Source organism: Littorina saxatilis, linkage group LG9 (assembly GCF_037325665.1).
Source record: "Littorina saxatilis isolate snail1 linkage group LG9, US_GU_Lsax_2.0, whole genome shotgun sequence".
NCBI lineage: Eukaryota > Metazoa > Mollusca > Gastropoda > Littorinimorpha > Littorinidae > Littorina > Littorina saxatilis.
Genome location: NC_090253.1, coordinates 61,964,028 through 61,986,461, shown reverse-complemented (window position 1 = coordinate 61,986,461; position 22,434 = coordinate 61,964,028). Strand labels below are relative to the sequence as shown.

The 22,434-nt window shown below is 44.8% G+C and overlaps 1 protein-coding gene across 1 annotated transcript in view; it reads right to left on the bottom strand.

Moving 5' to 3' along the window:
* Positions 1-22,434, bottom strand: part of LOC138976717 (protein strawberry notch homolog 1-like) — a 50,849-nt gene that overhangs the window by 5,339 nt on the left and 23,076 nt on the right. The window contains exons 5-25 of the mRNA XM_070349588.1: positions 21,187-21,396; positions 20,310-20,394; positions 19,283-19,373; positions 18,953-19,114; positions 17,948-18,189; positions 16,918-17,071; positions 15,309-15,491; positions 14,914-15,011; positions 14,261-14,397; positions 13,688-13,867; positions 12,489-12,716; positions 9,350-9,477; positions 7,677-7,805; positions 7,277-7,412; positions 6,755-6,867; positions 5,598-5,769; positions 5,015-5,089; positions 3,689-3,835; positions 3,091-3,185; positions 2,449-2,541; positions 643-789 (exon numbers count right to left, since the gene is read on the bottom strand). Of these exons, the coding sequence (XP_070205689.1) occupies positions 643-789; positions 2,449-2,541; positions 3,091-3,185; positions 3,689-3,835; positions 5,015-5,089; positions 5,598-5,769; positions 6,755-6,867; positions 7,277-7,412; positions 7,677-7,805; positions 9,350-9,477; positions 12,489-12,716; positions 13,688-13,867; positions 14,261-14,397; positions 14,914-15,011; positions 15,309-15,491; positions 16,918-17,071; positions 17,948-18,189; positions 18,953-19,114; positions 19,283-19,373; positions 20,310-20,394; positions 21,187-21,396 (3,005 nt within the window). The remainder of the gene's footprint in view (positions 1-642; positions 790-2,448; positions 2,542-3,090; positions 3,186-3,688; positions 3,836-5,014; positions 5,090-5,597; positions 5,770-6,754; positions 6,868-7,276; positions 7,413-7,676; positions 7,806-9,349; positions 9,478-12,488; positions 12,717-13,687; positions 13,868-14,260; positions 14,398-14,913; positions 15,012-15,308; positions 15,492-16,917; positions 17,072-17,947; positions 18,190-18,952; positions 19,115-19,282; positions 19,374-20,309; positions 20,395-21,186; positions 21,397-22,434) is intronic.

Sequence of the window (22,434 nt, the reverse complement as noted above, 5' to 3'; positions counted from 1 at the left end):
ACCTCATTGTAACACCTGGATACACACAGTACAACCTCATTGTAACACCTGGATACACACAGTACAACCTCATTGTAACACCTGGATACACACAGTACAACCTCATTGTAACATCTGGATACACACAGTACAACCTCATTGTAACACCTGGATACACACAGTACAACCTCATTGTAACACCTGGATACACACAGTACAACCTCATTGTAACACCTGGATACACGCAGTACAACCTCATTGTAACACCTGGATACACACAGTACAACCTCATTGTAACACCTGGATACACACAGTACAACCTCATTGTAACACCTGGATACACACAGTACAACCTCATTGTAACACCTGGATACACACAGTACAACCTCATTGTAACAAAAACTTCAAGTAAATACAGAATTATGTTGTATTATGTAATGCCATCAGTAAAGACATTTAACACATAAACACAAGGAGGGGAAAAGGAAGAAACACATAAATAAACAAGAAAGGTTAGTTAATGAGATTTTTAATCCAAAAAAACCCAAAGCATTCACAAACAATAAACTTCAAGGCAACAAACTTCCAAGTCAAAGACTTATGCTGGAGTTAGTCTTCAAGATTATGTTGTAACAAAATGAAACACAGAAATGTCAGCGTCACCTTTTTGTATTTCTTCTTGATTTCGTCGAGAGTTTCTGCGCGCGCCTGCAGGCCGGTGTTGGGCCGATACACGCTGAACACTTTCTCCCGCTTCTTGTTCTTGCCCTGCACCACCACCAGGATGGCTGTGCGCTTCAGGTTACGCTCCTGAAAAATATCAACATTAGCGTTAGTGACTATCCAGGTTACGCTCCTGAAAAATATCAACATTAGCGTTAGTGACTATCCAGGTTACAGTCCTAAAAAAACATCAACAATAGCGTTAGTGACTGTTCACACACCATAGCGACAGGTTACGTTTCTGAAAAGCATAAACAATAGTGTTAGTGACTGTTCACACACCATAGCGACAAGTTATGTTTCTGAAAAGCATAAACAATAGGGTTAGTGACTGTTCACACACCATAGCGACAAGTTATGTTTCTGAAAAGCATAAACAATAGTGTTAGTGACTGTTCACACACCATAGCGACAAGTTATGTTTCTGAAAAGCATAAACAATAGCGTTAGTGACTGTTCACACACCATAGCGACAAGTTATGTTTCTGAAAAGCATAAACAATAGTGTTAGTGACTGTTCACACACCATAGCGACAAGTTATGTTTCTGAAAAGCATAAACAATAGCGTTAGTGACTGTTCACACACCATAGCGACAAGTTATGTTTCTGAAAAGCATAAACAATAGTGTTAGTGACTGTTCACACACCATAGCGACAAGTTATGTTTCTGAAAAGCATAAACAATAGCGTTAGTGACTGTTCACACACCATAGCGACAGGTTACGTTTCTGAAAAGCATAAACAATAGTGTTAGTGACTGTTCACACACCATAGCGACAAGTTATGTTTCTGAAAAGCATCAACAATAGCGTTTGTGACTGTTCACACACCATAGCGACAGGTTACGTTTCTGAAAAGCATAATGTGTTAGTGACTGTTCACGAGGGGTGCAGCTTTTTCTTTCCCCTGTTGTAGTCACACATCAAGACAAGTTGTGGAGATGAATCTTTATAATGCTACAGGGCAACCGTTCCTTTCCCACCAATTTTTATATCCTAAAAAAAGTTCATTAATCGCCATAATGAGAACATGAAGCTATTCTGCATTGTACAGTACTGTACAGTGTTGGATTGTTTCTTTATTTATTTGGTGTTTAACGTCGTTTTCAACCACCAAGGTTATCGCGACGGGGAAAGGGGGGGAGATGGGATAGAGCCAGTTGTTAATTGTTTCTTGTTCACAAAAGCACTAAGGCCAACAAAAAAAATAGGTCTGTTTACGGTAACCCGACCGACCCTAGTTTTTTCGCGCGACACTAGACTTTTTTTTGGCATTTGGGGGAAAAAAAAAAAGAAAAAAAAAAATCTTGTTTTTTTTGCAAAATAACGTAAAAATATGGGTTTTTTGAGAAAAAAATAAAAAAAATAAAAAAAAAATCCCGACCTACCGACCCTATTTTTTTGGCCTATGTTACCGTAAACAGACCTATTTTTTTTTTGGCCTAATCAAAAAATTTCTCCAGGGGCTTGCAACATAGTACAATATATTACCTTACTGGGAGAATGCAAGTTTCCAGTACAAAGGACTTAACATTTCTTACATACTGCTTGACTAAAATCTTTACAAACATTGACTATATTCTATACAAGAAACACTTAACAAGGGTAAAAGGAGAAACAGAATCCGTTAGTCGCCTCTTACGACATGCTGGGGAGCATCGGGTAAATTCTTCCCCCTAACCCGCGGGGGGTAGTGTTGGATTGTATTGTATCGAGTTCTATGTGTATCATTATAACATAACGTACCTGCAGAGAGACGTAAAATCCCTCCTCCATGGTCTGACAGCGGCGCCAGATGTCCATGGCCTGCGACCACGCCATGCCGCGCTCCACTTGCACCTGTAGCATCAACATGTAGCATATGAGGAATGGAATGGCCCTGAGGATAACTTTTTCACTGTTCGTTTTCATCACTTTATTATCCAGTAGCTGGGAAATTCTAGGGAAAAAAAAAAAAAAAAAATATCCCTGCGCTTAGAACTGTACCCACGGAATACGCGCGATATAAGCCTCATATTGATTGATTGATTGAAATTCTCGTCCCTTATTTCCAGTGCAAAGCTAGCAGCAACAGAGTGGCGCTACCCATGTGTGTGCGTGTTTAGGTGGTATCAGCCACCTGCACCCGGGGAGAAAAGAAATGAACATGAAATGTAGCTTGTGAGGAGGATAACATTTTCAGTGTTCGTTTCCCTGGTCCCCCACTTGTTGGGGGAGACAAAGTGGATGTCAACTCAAAAAGCTTGCTCTTCAAATTTGTTGTTGCTAATAGGAATTTTTTTCTCTCTATTTTATTACTCTCATTTTTTCCCCCAGAAAATCACATGTCAGAAGATTCCTCAGCCTTGTAAAGTGCTGAGAGAGCAGTACATGCATTTGAAAACTTACTGCACTGAGCTCGGTCTTGGCGGTGTTAGTGGCTGTGTTTCCCACAAACACTCGGGTCTCCATCTTCTTCACGCGCTCCTGACCAGATCCCAGGTCTGAAACAATATTGCAGGTTATTTATATTATTAACCAAAATATGACATTTTACACAAGTCAAGACTGTAGAGATCAGTGTTAACCGTCCCACTTTTTGTTTTTACATGGGATAAGATTATTCCTTTACCTTCACACATGCAAAGAATTAACATCCTGGTTGTTTTCTGAGCAGAGTTTCAAGTTTTTAAAGAATTCATTTCTTTAAAAAAAAAAACAACAACGCTAGTGTCTTTAACCCGTTTGCTGCCAGTAAATATTTGTATACAAAGCATAACCTGTATTCATCTGAATGGACAACTTACAATTTGCCCTTGATGTATATATGATTACACTTCACATGCACGCATTGCTTGTTCGTTATTCTTCTTTGTTGTTTATTGAATTTGTTGCCCGTTGATGCAAGTTACCCAGGAGGTCTTGCTGACGTCCTACAGGCAGCCAAAGGATTAAACACACACATAAACAAACAACCAAAAGCAAATCATCTGTGTGTGAGATTTACCCAGAATGCCCATGTCCCAGCGTCCGGAGCGCTTGGCCTCGAGGATGATGGCGGAGAGGGATTGGTTGAAATACTCGAACAGCGAGTTCTGCAGGTCCACCGGCATGCCTAGCAGTCGGTTCAGGAATTTGCTGATGTTCTGGAAGTCTGCAACGGGGAGGGGGTAACAGTTGAGAGATGCACATCACACTACAACGCTAGTACTGTGGACACGCCTTTTAAGATCCGACAAAATCTGACAAATTCAGGTCTTGAAAAGGAGGGATTATCAAAATGGAGGTCAATTTCTAGACACTGTCAACAGAAAATCTGAAAACAGTCTTAAAATGAGGGGGGGGGGGGGGGGGGGGGTTTAAAAAGAGAGGTTCCACTGAAGTACACATGGGATTCAGACCTGTTTACCCCCATAAGTGTTTTGGAGTAATGCTCAGCCCCAAAAATAGTAATCCTGGCACAAAAATAGTAATCATCCAGCATTCGTCGCCAATTACAACGCACATGACAACTGTGTCTGCGAAACGCAATCATGCACATATATCCATCATTCACAAACAAAACACATCAGTCAGTTTTTGTAGTCATCATAATTTCAAAGAAGATCACATCAAAAGCACATGCATCACCGATTCTTTTTCTTTTGCTCGTAGTAGGCCTTTTTCAGTGTGTCAAGCGCTTTTCTACTGTACTTGCGCTTGCCGAATGAGTGAGGGCGAGACTTCACCACTAGAATAAGGCTCTCCAGCGTCTCATCAGACAGACATGATCTCTGGTCAGTCCTGTGCTTTTTCACCCCATTTTGCCATTGAAAAAAACAATGCCAATCATGTGAATTGATAAAAAAAATTAAAAAAATAAAAATTTTAATTTTTTTACTTTATGAAAATCGTAGTCTTGACACGGATAGCGGAATGGCGTATTTTTTGCAGAAAATCGTAATAAATTACGCCAAAATCGTAAGGGTAAACAGGTCTGGGGATTGCATCACCTAGTATCATAATGCAGACATCTACACTGCTATGGTATGTCACAGATGCTTCTTTCAATCCTACTGATCTGGTCAAGTTTATTTGTTGCTGCAGATGTGTGCATTCCCCCACCTCCACCTTCTAAAACACCCCCACCACACCTAAAAACTTTTCCTTTGGAGAAAAACAACAGCTCGACTGCTTCGCTACTTTCCTCTCTCTCTCGCGCGCACTCACAAACACACCCTCTCTCTCTCTATTTCAAACACACAGACACACACACCCACTCACCCAACCTCCATCCCTCTCTCTCTCAACCATTCAAGCCAGCAGTGTGAAACATGAAGCAAAGTGTACTGACCTTTGTCCAGAGAGGTGATGCCGGAGGTTTCATCTACGGTCAGCAGTCCCACGCCCTCCACCGCCACCTTCACGTCTGTCACACACAAACACACTCAGCTTATTTATTAGAGAGAGAGAGAGAGGGAGAGAGAGAGAGAGAGAGAGAGAGAGAGAGAGAGGGGGAGAGAGAGAGAGAGAGAGAGAGAGAGAGAGAGAGAGAGAGAGAGAGAGAGAGAGAGAGAGGGAGAGAGAGGGAGAGAGAGAGAGAGGGAGAGAGAGAGAGAGAGAAAGAGGGAGAGAGAGGGAGAGAGAGGGAGAGAGAGAGAGAGAGAGAGAGAGAGAGAGAGAGGGGGAGAGAAAGGGAGAGAGGGAGGAGGGAGAGAGGTGGGAAGAGAGAGAGCAGGAAGAGAGCGACAGAAAGAGAGAGAGAAAGGGAGAAAAACAAAGAGAGTAATGGAGAGAGGGTAAGAGAGGCAAGACAAAGGTTTGGGAAGTGGGGAGGGAGGGGGGAGAGAGAGACGAGGAGAAAGACAGAGAGAGAGAGGGAGATATCTCATTTTCCGTGAAACAGAAAACAGGGGGAAAAAAGAAGCCAAACAAACCTTTGAAGAAGTTGCCCTTGTATGACTTGGGGGGCTCCACCAAGGGAGCATCACCGTACGCAATGGACCTCATCACAACGTCCAGCGCCGCCCGACCGTAGCGGTTGTCGATGTTGAACCGACTCAGGTCCCGGCTTTCTGTCGCTCGTCTGTCACCATGAGTCAACGCACCCTGACAACAACAAGAATTGATATCACAAACACTGGTTCGTCAAATGCCAAGATGATTGCAGAAAATGACAACGCTTTAACTGGTGATTTGAGGCAACAGAATGAACTTCTTTTTTTTTCCTCCCTGATTATTGAACATATTCACTGTTTGTTAGACTGGACATGTCAAGGTGGTGTGGATGTATAACACGCTTCAGTGGGATCTACAGCTTGACTGCTTCCCCTCCCCTCCCCTCACTCTCTCCCTTCCCCCCTCCCTCCTTCTCTCTCTCAAGCACGCACGCCGGAGCCAGGATTTGTCCCAATAAATAAATAATGATTTGGAAAAAGATCAGACTGAAGATCAATCAATCAATGAGGCTTATATCGCGCATATTCCGTTGGTACAGTTCTAGGCGCTCTGCAGTGATGCCGTGTGAGATGAAATTTTATACGGCCAGTAGATTGCAGCCATTTCGGCGCATATTTACCTTTCACGGCCTATTATTCCAAGTCACACGGGTATAGGTAGACAATTATTAACTGTGCCTAAGCAATTTTGCCAAGAAAGACCCTTTTGTCAATCGTGGGATCTTTAACGTGCACACCCAATGTAGTGTACACGGGGGGAGGTTCGGACACCGAAGAGAGTCTGCACACAAAGTTGACTCTGTGAAATAAATTTCCGCCGAACCTGGGATCGAACTCACGCTGACAGTGGCCAACTGAATACAAATCCAGCGCGCTACCAACTGAGCTATATCCCCGCCCACACACAACTCTGCGTGCACACACACACAGACACACACACACACACAGACACACACACACAGACAGACAGACAGATAGACACACACACACATACACCTGTACAGACAGACAGATAGACACACACACACACACACACACACACACACACTATCACCCTCATCTCAATTCCAAGTCTTCAGAAATACATTTAGTCAAAATAAACAAAATGTAGAAAGGATGAAAAGAACAGAACTTACCAAACTTTCGAGCCGCTTGGCCACAGTGGCGGCAAAACGTCGCTCTCCCGCCAGCTCAGAGATGAGGAAGATGTACTCTGGTGCACTCACTTGGTTAGAACGATGGGTTCGACCTACACATACACCAAAATATTGTTAGACTCACACACAGTTTACTCTTCAAATCGTCACTCTGATGCAAAATAAGCAAACACATTTCAGGAAATAAGACAGCAGAATAAGGCCATAGAAGGAATACCAATACATAAACCCACACCTGCGTCAAGATCTAAGATTTAAACTTAGCAAAACAATGAATTGCCACAAATTAAAGCAATATATCCTGTGTCATTTCAGTCAAATTTGTTATGCCATGTAGGGCCGTCGTCCACTTGACTATCTGGCGCACCTTTTGGATCAAAGATTTCTTTACCACGGATCACGTGACCGCCGCTCAAAAAAAGGGGGACCCCTTCCAAAAGTTAAATATTTTTCTGTAAAAAACTTTAAGAAAAAGTGAGCGAACAATTCCAGGGAGCTCACCGAACTGCTGGATGGCCCGATCAGCGCTCCACGGCAGCTCAAGGGTAATGTGCACGCGTCTTTTCTGGTTGATGACGCGACGGTCTGCCTGGAGGGAGATACCGGAACTGGCTGCCTCTGAGATGATGGCAATATCCTGGCAAAAACACAAACAATTTCTCACACCTTTTTCTATGTACATCCTAATCATGCACCAAGAAGAATGGAGAGTCTTAAAACATAAAAATACCCAGAAGAAAGCTTCACACCATACCTCAAAATATCACAAAAGAATCCATGAAGCGGTGTTTGTGACAGTGTAACCTGGGCATACTTCACACACACGAGTCGTGCGGGCTTTGCCCTTCTAGCTCAACATGAAAATAACATCATAATAGAAAGCTTGACAGTCACACCCTACCTTCTCTCCGTCCATGAAGCGCTGTTTCTCCGTCAGGTTGAGAATCTCCAAGGGGACGTCGTTCTCACTGCGGGACTCATACTGGATGCCGTCGTCATTCTGCACCACACGCCCTTTGCGACCCGTCATCTGAAATCACAGACATCGATTATCATACATCTGTAATCACAGACATTTAGCATCACAAAACTGAGCATTTGCAAAAGCCAGGGTCGGTTCCAGCGGGCACAGTGCGATACCAAGGTCAGGCCTGAGATTAGAAGGACACAATTGTCGAATGCTGAAGAAGAAGAAGAAGATACCAAGGTCGATCTTTGACATAAAAGCTTAGCCTAACGTAAACAACAAAATGACAGTGGGGGAGACAAACAGGTTTGAAAAACAAAGAATTGTGTATCCACGAGGCAAGGACAGCACAATAACAAAGAATTGTGTATCCACGAGGCAAGGACAGCACAATAACAAAGAATTGTGTATCCACCGAGGCAAGGACAGCACAATAACAAAGAATTGTGTATCCACCGAGGCAAGGACAGCACAATAACAAAGAATTGTGTATCCACCGAGGCAAGGACAGCACAATAACAAAGAATTGTGTATCCACCGAGGCAAGGACAGCACAACTGTTGCCTATGCCGAAGGCTTCTTCAGGACACAAATAACAAGAGAACCAAACAGTAAATGCAACCAGCAGAGAACCCTAAAGTAAACAAAAAAGAGACGGAGACTTATCCAACTGAAACACAGAGGCATAGCTGTCAACCTTCTGAAGTCAAAATCCAGGAGCCAGGGGGTCCAGGGGGACCGTTTAGTCATGAATATGAGCAGGGAGAAGTTGTACAATTCAGGAGATTCCCGAAAAATCCGAGAGGGTTGGCAGCTATGCAGAGGGAAGTAACTCTGCCATGCGTTGCTCAGAATCACAATAGCCCGCTCAGAGAAAAGTCGCTCTGGATTGGTCTATGCAACGGGCTCACAACGAGGCAAATCGCTTCCCGAAGGCGACGAAGAAAGCACGATTGCTGCGAGATATGAAAAAAGTTGTACTTCTTAAACTAGTAGACGATTCGGTCAGTGAAATCGTCAGAGAGAACGTAATTATGATGGGAAATTTAGCTGGGGTAGTCCCTGAACCTTGAAAAGCGGTGGATCCCTAGGGTTACGTCAAAAACCACGCCGAGAAGATCGCAACACGCTACACGGCATCGCAGTGTAAACACCGCCGCCATCTTGGATTACGCAGCGCGCGGTGGGCGAGCATATACCAAAGCCGCTCGCCGAGTGCTTCGCGAGCGCTTTCCTGCACTGCCCTAAGAAATGGCTTTCTGTCATTCGCACTGCGGGCGACCCGCTCTGGGCAACTCGTCTCTGGTGAAACAAAGAAATTGCCGGGGAGAGAAGTAGTTGAAGGATGGAAGGAAACACAGCGCCATGCATCTTAACTGGACTGTTAGTTTTTATTTCGAGCAAAGAGCAGGTTGTCATGGTTACTGTGCTGCCTGCTCCTTTTGTTTGCCCCGTCTTTCCTCAGGCCTATCATTCATAATCACAGAAACCTCAGACAAAAAGGCTCCAGATGGGTCATCATTGAAAAGAACTGCAAACAACTCCCACTTTCTCACACAGAGATACAGACAGTTAAAATCATGAGAATCAGCCTAAGAATGTCGTACCTCCGCAACGTTGTCTGGGCCGCCCAGTTCATCGATGAGGTGATCGAGCGTGTTGGCCGGCAGCTTGTCCCCCAGACGTTCCACCAGGTTGAGCAGCTCCGTCTTCATGGTGAACGCCTGTTCCATGCCTGACAACAACAACCATCAATATTTTAACACATCAACACTGACACAGTTTGCACAGGGTTTGTTTTAATGACTGAACGGTGGAACCCCCCTTTTAATATAATAATAATAATAATAATAACGGGCATTTATAAAGCGCCTTATCAGAAGTTCAAAGCGCGTGACAACAATACATGTATACAAAAATCATACAATCACTGTCAGATTCAAACAACACATCATGCACATCTCACATCCCCAGACTCTATATACTAAGGAACTATCCGTAGTGTTGTTGGAACAAGTGAGTTTTCAAATTGGACTTAAAAGATGAAATGGATGGAGAGTGACGTAATTGAAAGGGGAGTGAATTCCATAACTGAGGTCCATAATACGAAAACGTGCGGAAGCCATGAGCCTTGCGTTTAAAGCGACCTTGACAGAGAAGTCGAGCATCATCAGAAGAACGAAGGGTGCGAGAGGGAGTGTAGAGAGAGACCAGTTCAGAAAGATAGGCAGGTGCCGATTCAGAGATGATATTGTAGCAGAAGCAGGCAGCTTTATACCTAATACGTTCAGATACAGGAAGCCAGTGAAGTTCTTTCATGAGAGGAGTGCAGGGTTGTCGATGCTGTGCTCTGAAAATGAGACGTGCAGCAGAGTGTTGTACTTTTTGCAAGGGTTGGAGAGTGGAGTCAGGGCAGCCTATGAGAAGGGAGTTGCAGTAATCTAATCTGGACAGAATGCAGGATGTAACGAGAGTTTTAGTGGCATCAACAGTGAGAAATTTTCTTATGGAACCTATTCTTCTGATCTCAAAGTAACATGTCTGACAGACTTTTTTGATGTGTTGTTTCATTGAGAGGTGGGAGTCCATGATGAACCCAAGATTCCTAGCACTATCAGAGAGAAAAATGTCACTAGAACCTACTGTGATGGAGGCTGGAAGGGAAGTGGTCGAAGAGGAAGCTCCAGAGAAAAGAAGAAATTCAGTCTTGTCATCATTTAACTTGAGCATATTGTTTGCCATCCATGATTTAATGTCTGAAGTGCAGTTTTGGAGAGTGTGTGTCACCGCTTGGATTTCTGTAGGCTTGCATGCTTGTTGGAGTTGTGTGTCGTCTGCAAAGAGGTAGTGATTGACTGCGTGTTGCTTGATGACGGCAGAGAGAGGAGTGGTGTATAGTACAAATAAAACTGGGCCTAGAACTGATCCCTGGGGAACGCCGAAACAGAGAGGAGATGGAGGAGATGAGAGATTATTGACAGACACATACTGACTACGGCCCTGTAGATATGAACTAAACCAGTGAAGAGCGGTAGAGTGAATGCCAAAAACAGATTCGAGACGAGAGAGCAGAACAGAGTGATCGATCGTATCGAACGCAGCTGAGTTATCCAAGAGAAGCAGAACTGATAGGTCATCATTATCCAGAGCAGAAAGAATGTCATTCACAACACGAAGCAAAACAGTCTCGGTGCTGTAGCCAGCCCTATACGCTGACTGAAGAGGGTTGCAGAGGTTGTTGGTTTCAAGGTGGGAGAGAAGCTGACTAAGCACTACTTTTTCCAGAATTTTAGAAATGAATGGTAAGTTGGAAACAGGCCTATAGTTTTTCAACTGATTTTTATCCAGAGATGGTTTCTTGATCAAAGGTTTAACTACTGCAGTTTTTAAGTCCATTGGCACAGTGCCAGAAGTGAGAGAAGAGTTGATTATGTTGGTTATGATGGGAAGAAAAAGGTCAAGGTTTTCATAAAACAAGTTGGTGGGGATGGGGTCTAGCTCACAAGACTTTGCCACTGTGTTCTTCAAAATCTTCAAAACAAACTGCTCAGATACAGGAGTGAAGCTATCCAACAAAGAACCAGAGAATTGTGTAGCCGGAGGCGAAGCCACTGGTGGAGGAAAGCTATTTCTGATGGTTTCGATCTTCTCAGTGAAGTAGTCAGAAAATACAGTTGGCAGGTCCTTGGGGTCATGGGTGGTAGGGAGGCTGGAAACCGTCTTTAAGACCCCCAATCTAAGACTTCCTCCTTTCTAACATCTCAATTCTTCACTTTTTCGGTCCATGGCCTCTGTAAATTCACATCCATTTTAAGACTCCCTCCCAGGCAGCACCCAGGACCTCAAACTGACAGCCCATTTTGTCAACATCACGGGCCAACGAATTTAGACACAACCATCATCGAACGCTGAAGAAAACTCCCTCCATTTTAAGACCGAATTTTTTCAGATTTTTTTAGGTCTTAAAAAGGGCGTTCCTCTGTACTGATTAGGGGATGACAATACACCAAGGTGGTGCTCTTTAGAACAGCGGTGGTGCTCTTTAGAACAGCGGTGGTGCTCTTTAGAACAGCGGTGGTGCTCTTTAGAACAGCGGCAAACTGTTCACCTACCGTACTTGTTCATGAACGCTTATTCTCCTTTTGCCAAGCACGCCCACAGTGGTCGACTAACATTTATATTCAATGCGCACAGAAGCAATGAAAGCAGTGCCATACGATAGCTAAGACATTTATATTCAATGCGCACAGAAGCAATGAAAGCAGTGCCATACGATAGCTAAGACATTTATATTCAATGCGCACAGAAGCAATGAAAGCATTGCCATGCGATAGCTAAGACCACAACTGACTGTGACAGTAGCATTCACAAACAGCAGACCTGGGAACCCTTGTTTTGCACTTGGGGAGTATTCTCAAAAAAACTTGGTGTCATTTCAGAAAAATGAGCGTACTCCACACAGCATTTGCTTCAAACATGCCTCACACGCGTCTGTCACACCGTTAATTAAGTTTACCAATACATTTAAAATAAATGCTTCTTTCAATGTTTACTGACACAAACTGGAATCATGTGTCAAAATATCGGATTAGAATTTTGCTCATCGTATTTTTTTCCACTGACTGCACTGATCGTATTGTAGACAATCATGCATACAAAATACAGTGAAATCGTAAGGGTTCCCAGGTCTGAAACAGGTCCAAGGCTATTCAGAGTGAATTTTTCCCCAGCAACACCCAGCCTCACCATTGCCCCCGATGTTGAGCGCCCCATTGCCACCGTTGGTGTTGTTAGGGAAACCAGCGTAGGAACTGCTCTTCTTCATGAAGGAGACTTGGGCCAGGGCCTTGTCACAGAACTCGTCTTCTTCGTCCGACGAATTCTTCATCTTCTTGCTCCCCTTCTTCTTCTTCGTCTTTTCCTTCTTGGGCGGCTTGCTCTTTTTCTTCTTCTTGGACTTCTTCAGCCATGGGTCTAAAGAGTGAAGAAATGGAGAGCATGTACACGTACTTCAGCCATGGATCTATAGAGTGAAGAAATGGAGAGCATGTACACGTACTTCAGCCATGGATCTATAGAGTGAAGAAATGGAGAGCATGTACACGTACTTCAGCCATGGGTCTAAAGAGCGAAGAAATGGAGAGCATGTACACATACTTACAACCACAAAGTATATCTTCGAAATGATGAATTTTGAAAATAACTCTGTTGAATTTGTATTGGTTGTGACAGAGTGAATACCCTTGCTTTTATTGGGACAAAAAATCCACAGGCTAGTGACTAGCGAGGGGTGTGTCTGAAGCACGTGGGCAAGCAGCACCTGTACATTGTCCCACTAAAAGCAAGGGTATTCACTCTTCCGAACATGGGCTATTGTTTTATTTTTCAAGATGAAAGCTTCCACAAAAACTCCTAATTTTGACAGGAGTAATAATGTGTCAAAGTGTAATACAGCTGAACAAGTGACCTACATAATGCACCGCAAGCGTTCCTTTTCATTCAACGACATTAACAACAAAGTGTGCAAAAAATGACAATCTCACTCTTCATCTTCTCCTCCCACAAATGTCAGCGTGACAAATGTGTACCACAAAACTTCTGTACAATACAACCTAAAAACTTTAAATGCGAACAGTTGAAATTGATGAACTTGCCCATATAATATGTGCAAAACAAGAAAAGACCCCTGACAAAAGACACCCCCCGCCCCCCACCCCCATTAGAAGACGCCCCCCCCCCTTTAGAAGACGCCCCCCACCCCCTTTCAAGACCCACCCCCTCCCCCAAGCCTGCAATAGAAGACTCCCTCTGCCTAACACTGATCATGTGCGCCTTGAGTCGCCTTGTGGTGAGATATGTGCGCGTTATAATTTCTCGTATTATTATTATTATTCCGACAAGTCAAAAATGCCCACAGACAGTGTAAAACTTTGAAGCCAGCTCACCTTCATCACTGTCTGAGCCGCCACCAAAGGGGTTGCTGTCTCTGTCGCCGTCAGAGTCGGAGCTGTCGGAGTCCAGGCTGAGGTCGGACAGAGAGTCGCTGGAGTCGTGGTTGTCGTCGCTGCTGTTCTCCATCCTGTTCTCCATCCTGCTCCGCTTGTTGATCAGACTCATCGCTTCGTCTGCAAGGGACATAATGCAAACCTCAAATACACTTTTTCATCTTTATGTTGAGAGATAGTTAATTTTGTGTCTTCTATTTCTTAAAAGTGTTCTTCTAGCAGGGTGATTTTTCCTCACTGTTTGAGTGTGTGTGTAGGGAGAGATAGAGAATATGTAAGCACATCTCTGTGTGTGTGTGTGTGTGTGTGTGAGAGAATGAGTGAGAGAGTGTGCACGCTTATGTGTGTGTGTATGTCATGCTTGCAGGTCTGAGCAAGTGAGCAGGCCTAGGCTACTTTCTGCAGTTTACCCTGTTCATGCTACTTCATTTGCACATGAACCTTATCACCGTACTGTAACAGGTACACAACAATATGCCAGATGAGAAGATTACGACAGTATAAAATACTGACCCCTCTTCCTCTTGAGACTGTTGTCGACAGCGTTGTTTGAGTTTCCCTGCATGATGTCGCCCAGACCCAGCATGTCCCACGTCTTCTGGCGGTTGGGGGCCGGGAAATGCTTCTCTACCAGTGTCTGGAACACGCCCCTGTAACACAACACATCTCACGGTCACAGACAGTAAAACACAATCATCTTCCAGACAACCCGTCAAGTAGGGGGTGGGGCGGTGTGTGTCTCAAAATACTTGGTTCCACGGCACAAAAAAACTCAGTAATAACAGCATTAGAAGCAGGACTGTATGGTTTCTCAAAACGATTTATTTAAATGTGACGACTATGAACTTTCTGGCTTCAAACACCTTCCACAGCACCCAGACACTGAGGGATAATATCTGAAATCACTCTGGTACAGCTGGGTTAAAAACAGTCAATCAAAGACCTTCAGGCAGTAAGTACTCAACGTTTCCACCAGGCAAAGTTGACAAAGGTGAGCACAGAAGTCAATCCACTGTGTGTGTGGAGACGCAAAACATGGCCCAGCCCAGTGGAAGCCAACGAGAAGCTTCGCCCTACAGAGTGAATTGAAGATTAATCATGGCTGGGAAAGCAGAAGAAGAAGAGGAAGAAAGAGAGTCCACTGTGTTGCAGCAAGGTGTACTCACTTTGCGGTGGAGACAAAGTCGTTGAGGTCGGCCCCCTGTTCCTCCACCAGCTCCACGGTGCGCGCCTCTCCTGTGGACTGCAGGCCCATCACCACACACTGCAAGCACAATACTCAGTTACACACCAATTCTCTTGTCCATCCAAAACAGAAATGGCCCTTTAACACCAAAAATAAACGCACACACATCACGACGCAGTCCGACACCTTGGCGAAACACACACACACAGACACACCCACGCTTTTCAGCCTTGACGGCCTCGCGGACGATGGAGACACCTTGGCGGAGACACACACACACACACAAACACAAAAACACACTGACCTTTCCAGCCTTGCAGACGATGGCGACACCTTGGAGGAGACACACACACACACACACAAACACACACTGACCTTTCCAGCCTTGACGGCCTCGCGGACGATGGCAACGCAGTGCGACACCTTGGCGGAGATACACAGGTACTTGAAGAAGCGCTGGTGGGCAGACCAGAACTGACCCCACATAGACTTGCGCATGCGATGCTCTGCCTGGATGAGATCCGCCGCCTTCTGGAACATGGCTCTCGCCTCCACCCACTGAAACACACCATGCAGCGTATTAACTCATTGTCTCCCAGGTAGGGATATATCCGTACCCACCCACATGGTTCCATCTGACCAGGTACGGTTCACACAGTCACTACATTGCATCTGTTCTCATTCAGCACATATCCGCATTCTGCTCAGACTGTTAGCTTCAGTCTCTTCCTGTAACATCCATCTAACGCCTGCATTCCAGTGTGTTGATATTTTCAGCGGAACACCTTTTTCAAGACCACCTAATTTAAGACTCCCCCCTCTTCCTGTAACGTCCATCTAACGCCTGCATTCCAGTGTGTTGATATTTTCAGCGGAACACCTTTTTTTAGACCACCTAATTCAAGACTCCGCCCTCTTCCTCTAACGTCCATCTAACGCCTGCATTCCAGTGTGTTGATATTTTCAGCGGAACACCTTTTTCAAGACCACCTAATTCAAGACTCCCCCCTCTTCCTGTAACGTCCATCTAACGCCTGCATTCCAGTGTGTTGATATTTTCAGCGGAACACCTTTTTCAAGACCACCTAATTTAAGACTCCCCCCTCTTCAAACCTTCGGTTCGTAATGCCTGCAAATTTAACTCCATTTTAAGACTCCCTCCTTTTTACGACCAGATTTTCACAGTCTTCAATCAATCAATCAATAGGACGCTTATATAGGACGCATATTCCGTGGGTACAGTTCTAGGCGCTCTGCAATGATGCCGTGTGAGATGAAATTTTATACGGCCAGTAGATTGCAGCCATTTCGGCGCATATTTACCTTTCACGGCCTATTATTCCAAGTCACACGGGTATAGGTAGACAATTATTAACTGTGCCAAAGCAATTTTGCCAGGAAAGACCCTTTTGTCAATCGTGGGATCTTTAACGTGCACACCCCAATGTAGTGTACACGGGGGGTGTTCGGACACCGAAGAGAGTCTGCACACAAAGTTGACTCTGAGAAATAAATTTCCGCCGAACGTGGGTTTGAACTCACGCTGACAGCGGCCAACTGAATACAAATCCAGCGCGCTACCGACTGAGCTATATCCCCGCCCTGACTGAGCTACATCCCCGCCCTGACTGAGCTACATCCCCGCCCTGACTGAGCTACATCCCCGCCCTGACTGAGCTACATCCCCGCCCTGACTGAGCTACATCCCCGCCCTGACTGAGCTACATCCCCGCCCTGACTGAGCTACATCCCCGCCCTGACTGAGCTACATCCCCGCCCTGACTGAGCTACATCCCCGCCCTGACTGAGCTACATCCCCGCCCCAACACAGGGGTTCCACTGTTTTCCTGTTTTACTCTTTGTTGCTTTTGTGTCTACCTTTCTCAAAGGCAAGTGATGTTAGACCAGGACTAGACCCGCTTTGCAATTTCAGCCGCAAGCCCATACACAATCCACTGAAAGAAAAAAGAAACAGCTGACATACCAGCTCAACCGCGTCATCGTAGACTTTCTTGAAGGCCGGTTCAAGGGGAATCTCCTCGATTTTAAAGGTCACGCCCTTGAAGCTGAGCTGGCGGGCGATGTACATCCCTCGCAACTTCATATCCATGGCAACAAGTTCCATAGCACCCACACCCCTGCAAACACAGCGAATACATTAAACCACAAATACAATAAATCACCAAATCAACTGTGCTCGTATCCTAGTGCAGTCAAACCTGCACTGCCAACCACCTCTCCATAACAACAACCTGCCTATTACAACCACAACAAAGGATTCCCCCATAAGTTTTGTGTCTGTATAATTCACCTTTTCATTGTGACCACAGCCAGTATACAGGAGTCGAGTTTACAGACTTTAGTCCAGGATAAACTTGGTTGAGGGCACAGACTAGTGAATGACACGGGATGATATGAGAATCAACATTACAATGGAACCTCCCTGTTAAGACTCTCCAATTTAAGACCCCCCCCCCCCCCCCAAGATCTCATTTTCTCACATTTTCAGGTCATAACATCTGTAAATTTACTTTAATTTTAACTTTAAGACTCACTCTATTTTAAGATCTGATTTTCTCAGATTTGTGTAGGTCGTTCCACTGTACTCAATTCCTTTCCAAAACTACATATAGTAAAAACCTTGTCTCAGGCCTATCATTGAACATCACGGCAAAGTCACACAAAGCTCATGTTTTCATCATTGACAAGGATTTACAGACTTTAGTCCAGGATAAACTTGGTTGAGGGCACAGACTAGTGAATAACACTAAAAAAAAGTTGCAAAAAATAGACAGCAGATAAGATTTTAAGCCCTGGACAAATTATGACAAAGACTGTCTTAGATTACAATGCAGGTAGCTGCCAATGGTCATTGTCTGTCCCAGTGTTGTTCCCAGGCCTCGTTCTTCGGTCATTTAAACTAAGGATACTTGTCTGATCTCAGACATTACGATGTGATTTTCACAGATTTTTGCAAGTTTTAAAGGGGGTTCCCACTGTATTATTTCACCCACCTTTTTTCCACTGCGGAGATGAAGTCGTTGAACTCTTTGAAGGGCGTGCCGGGCCCCCACAGACCCAGTCTCGTCATGTAGGCCATGTTCTTGGGCTCGGAGGCACCGGTGGCACTGGCATAGATGACGCGCGCTTTGGGCAGTCGGTTCTGCAGTTCCATGACCGTCATGCCGGTCTTGGTGGGCTTGGTGGAGCCGGTGGGGCACAGGTTTTTGGCCTTGTGGCACTCGTCAAACACAATCTTTGGGGAGTTAAGGAATACAGGAAGAGAAAAAAAAGTGCTAATATGCCCTGAGATAAAACTTTGTTTGCTGTAAGTGTGCACTTGTCTGTGTTGTGTTGTGTGTGTTAGAGGAAGGGAGGGAGGGAGAGAGAGAGAGAGAGAGAGAGAGAGAGAGAGAGAGAGAGAGAGAGAGAGAGAGAGAGAGAGAGAGAGAGAGAGAGAGAAAGAGAGAGAGAAAGAGAGAAAGAGAGAGAGAGAGTGTACATGCATGTGTGTGGGCAAACCTCTTCTCAGGCCTATCATTAAAAATCATCCACAAGTCAGAAACCAATGCTCTTTTAATGTCATCACAGAAAAGGTTTGCACTAACTGAAGTGATTACAGACAAGTCATGTTTTGGACCACAGTTTCAAATGACAGACATACCTACATGCCGATTCCAGTGAATTTCCACACCCCTCCCCTAAGCAACTATATAAGGCCAAAAGATGTTTTGAAAACTTTTTTCCGATTCCCCGACTGACTTTTCTCCTACCGTCCCTCGAACTGTTGTGTGTGTGTGACTCTTCAGCCTTTTTATTGCAAAGGACAGAATTAGATTTTGCATACTTTGCAAGGAAAGTCACTCTTCTCTGACATCCAGGGGCTATAGGGGGGTATTTCCAGCAAATAAAAGGCCACATACGAAAGTGAAAATGGAGACAGGGGGTGGATGGTTAAGCATAAGGGTGGGCTGGGTTGGTGGGTGGCTTGTAACACAACTCTTTCGCTGAAAGGATACGACTCCCTCGAAGTCCTTGCCACACCACTTGAGCAGCTGTTTTAACCTGGTGCGGTACTTGCTGAAGGACTGGCTCTCTCCGATCAGAGAGGAGTACGTGGCGAACACCACACCTTTCTTCACACTGTTGTTCTCCTTGGACGAGATCTTGGCGTACTTGAACTGAGGACAACACAACATGAGAAAGCTGTAACGTCTAGCACCGATTACTGTTCACCTTGAACTGAGGACAACACAACATGAGAAAGCTGTAACGTCTAGCACTGATTATTGTTCTCCTTGCATAACACACAAACACACACGCGCGCGCAATGAAATCCACCTCTATACCTTGTTCAGGGCGTAGACATCAATCTTATGAGCACCAATGTCACGCAGATCCCTTTCTGCGTCCACCTTCAAGTCGTTGGACACACTCAGCCTGGACAACACAATACAATCACATTATTATCTTGACATTGAAGTTACTACTGTATTAAAATCATACAACATTCAGCTATTCAGCCTTTACATCTGGTTGTAAGCAAAAGCATAAAACCACACATCATTCTAGTGACTGGTAGATACGTGCATGTCACTTTCGTACAACGTAAAACAGAAGGAAACATAATTCGTTGTCCTGTGAAAGGCCAAGAGCTCCTTTTAAAGTTGAACGCACTGAAATCACCAAAACCGCTCCTCAAGTGGAGAAGCTTATTAGTTCTCAACACCACTGGTGACCTAAAATCTAATAATGGAGGTAACTCTGACCCTATGAAGAAAACTTGAGAGAATATGAGATGTTCTGGTAGAGGCGAGTCTAAAATGGAGAGAGGTTTCACTGTATCTCACTCCTCTCTCAACAAGGTGACTGGGTGGCCGAGTGGTAACGCACTTGCGCTCGGAAGCGAGAGGTTGCGTGTTCAGGCCTGGGTCAGGCCACAATTTTCTCCCCCCTTTCCTAACCTAGGTGGTGGGTTCAAGTGCTAGTCTTTCGCATGAGACGAAAAACCGAGGTCCCTTCGTGTACACTACATTGGGGTGTGCACGTTAAAGATCCCACGATTGACAAAAGGGTCTTTCCTTGCAAAATTGTATAGGCATAGATAAAAATGTCCATCAAATACCCGTGGGACTTGGAATAAAGTAAAAAAAATTCCATCTCACACGGCATTAAGTCTCAGGAAACATGAATACACGCATGCAGGAAAAAAATAAAAAAAATATGGGTAGCGCCGTATGTATGGCAGCTCGCTTTCCCCGGGGAGAAAGCAGCCGAATTTCCATGAGGGTAACCTCACTGGACTGTAAATCTTATCCAATCCAATCCAATCCAATCCAATCCAAGCACAAGGTGATGTCAAAGTCAAACACTCACCACAGTGCCCTCTTTCGCCCCAGGAGGTAATTTTCAAAGATGACGCCAGCCACCGTTCTGCCCTTTCCCACACCGGCACCATCACCTGCACAACAAAACACAACTTTCACCTTTTGTTCAATCCTGTGACGGGCGCAGTGGCCTAGTGAATAAGACGTCGGCCTCCCAAGCAGAAGGTTGTGGGTTCAAATCTTGACATTTTTTCAGTCTCCCAGGTCAACTTCTGTGCACTCAGAAACTAAGCAAATTCTGTGATTTTGTTTTGAACCTTTTGTGTTGTTGGCCGTGTACAAAGAAGGGGGCAAAATATTCTCATCCAAGAAAAGACAAATAACTTTCCCCTAAAAATCAAGGCAACTCCCTACTACATCATTATTCAAGGCAACTACCTACTACATCATAATTCAAGGCAACTACCTACTACATCATTATTCAAGGCAACTACCTACTACATCATAATTCAAGGCAACTACCTACTACATCATAATTCAAGGCAACTACCTACTACATCATAATTCAAGGCAACTACCTACTACATCATAATTCAAGGCAACTACCTACTACATCATAATTCAAGGCAACTACCTACTACATCATAATTCAAGGCAACTACCTACTACATCATAATTCACGGCAGTGCAATAGTGGTGCTCCTCCCTGTCTTTCGCTGAAGACAAAATACAGTAGACTTCCACTATATCGCGGTCTTAAGAGTCAACAGATTGGAGATCGCGATATACCCGATTCGCAATACAGTGGTTGAAGGGGGGTCTTTCTTTCTTTCTTTCTTAGGTGTTTAACATCGTTTTCAACCATGAAGGGGGGTCCGCGGCAACAAAAAACAAAAACAAGAAAAAGCCAGCCCTTTACCACCCACCTATCAAGTAGCCAGCCCTCTCCCCACTGGGCAGTATAGTGCTGTGTCGCTGGGATGCATAGGTGATGGCCTCTAGCTGCAGGGCCGACAGAACGCCGCTGTCGATGGTGCTCTCTGGGATGGACAGCTGGTACTTGACGTCCTGCGGCTCCACACTGGACAGAGAGCTGGTCTCCACCACGGGGTCAGGGTGCTTCAGGCCGATACGCACTGGGGGACAAACAACGACACGGGTTTAGTGACAAGTGTTGTATAACAACCTCTGTAAAACCATTAGGGGCATGTTCCCGGGTATGACCCCGACTAAAGAGCTACATGTAGTAAAAACCTTGTCTCAGGCCTATCATTGAACATCACGGCAAAGTCACACAAAGCTCATGTGTTTTCATCATTGACAAGGTCTTACATATACGGGCGGGGATATAGCTCAGTTGGTAGCGCGCTGGATTTGTATTCAGTTGGCCGCTGTCAGCGTGAGTTCGATCCCAGGTTCGGCGGAAATTTATTTCTCAGAGTCAACTTTGTGTGCAGACTCTCTTCGGTGTCCGAACCTCCCCCCGTGTACACTACATTGGGTGTGCACGTTAAAGATCCCACGATTGACAAAAGGGTCTTTCCTGGCAAAATTGCTTAGGCACAGTTAATAATTGTCTGCCTATACCCGTGTGACTTGGAATAATAGGCCGTGAAAGGTAAATATGCGCCGAAATGGCTGCAATCTACTGGCCGTATAAAATTTCATCTCACACGGCATCACTGCAGAGTGCCTAGAACTGTACCCACGGAATATGCGCGATATAAGACTCATTGATTGATTGATTGATATTACACAGATCGAGATGTGGAACTTTTCAGCATGTGTACAGGAACGTGTACAGGTCAAGTCATCAAATCGAGTCATTGCGGCACACGTTTGCCAAGATCTACACGTCTTGGTGGGAGCAAAACAACATGTGAATTGGAGAAAAAAGTGAGTCATGGGTGACGTAGTAATATCTCCATGTACAGGTCTTTGCTACACATTTGCTTATCTAGAACACTGTAGTGACCTATTATTCTGTGTGTCGGTGAACAACACTGCAGCTACCCACCAACCAACCCCCTATTGTTCGTCACCAGACTTTCATATCAAAACTATCAGATGATGAAACAACCAAGAATCAGATCAATGCACCAGCGACAGAAAACAGTAACAATAACAACACAGTATTGCCAATTTTTACTGACTTTCTTTCCAGAAGCAGTAAC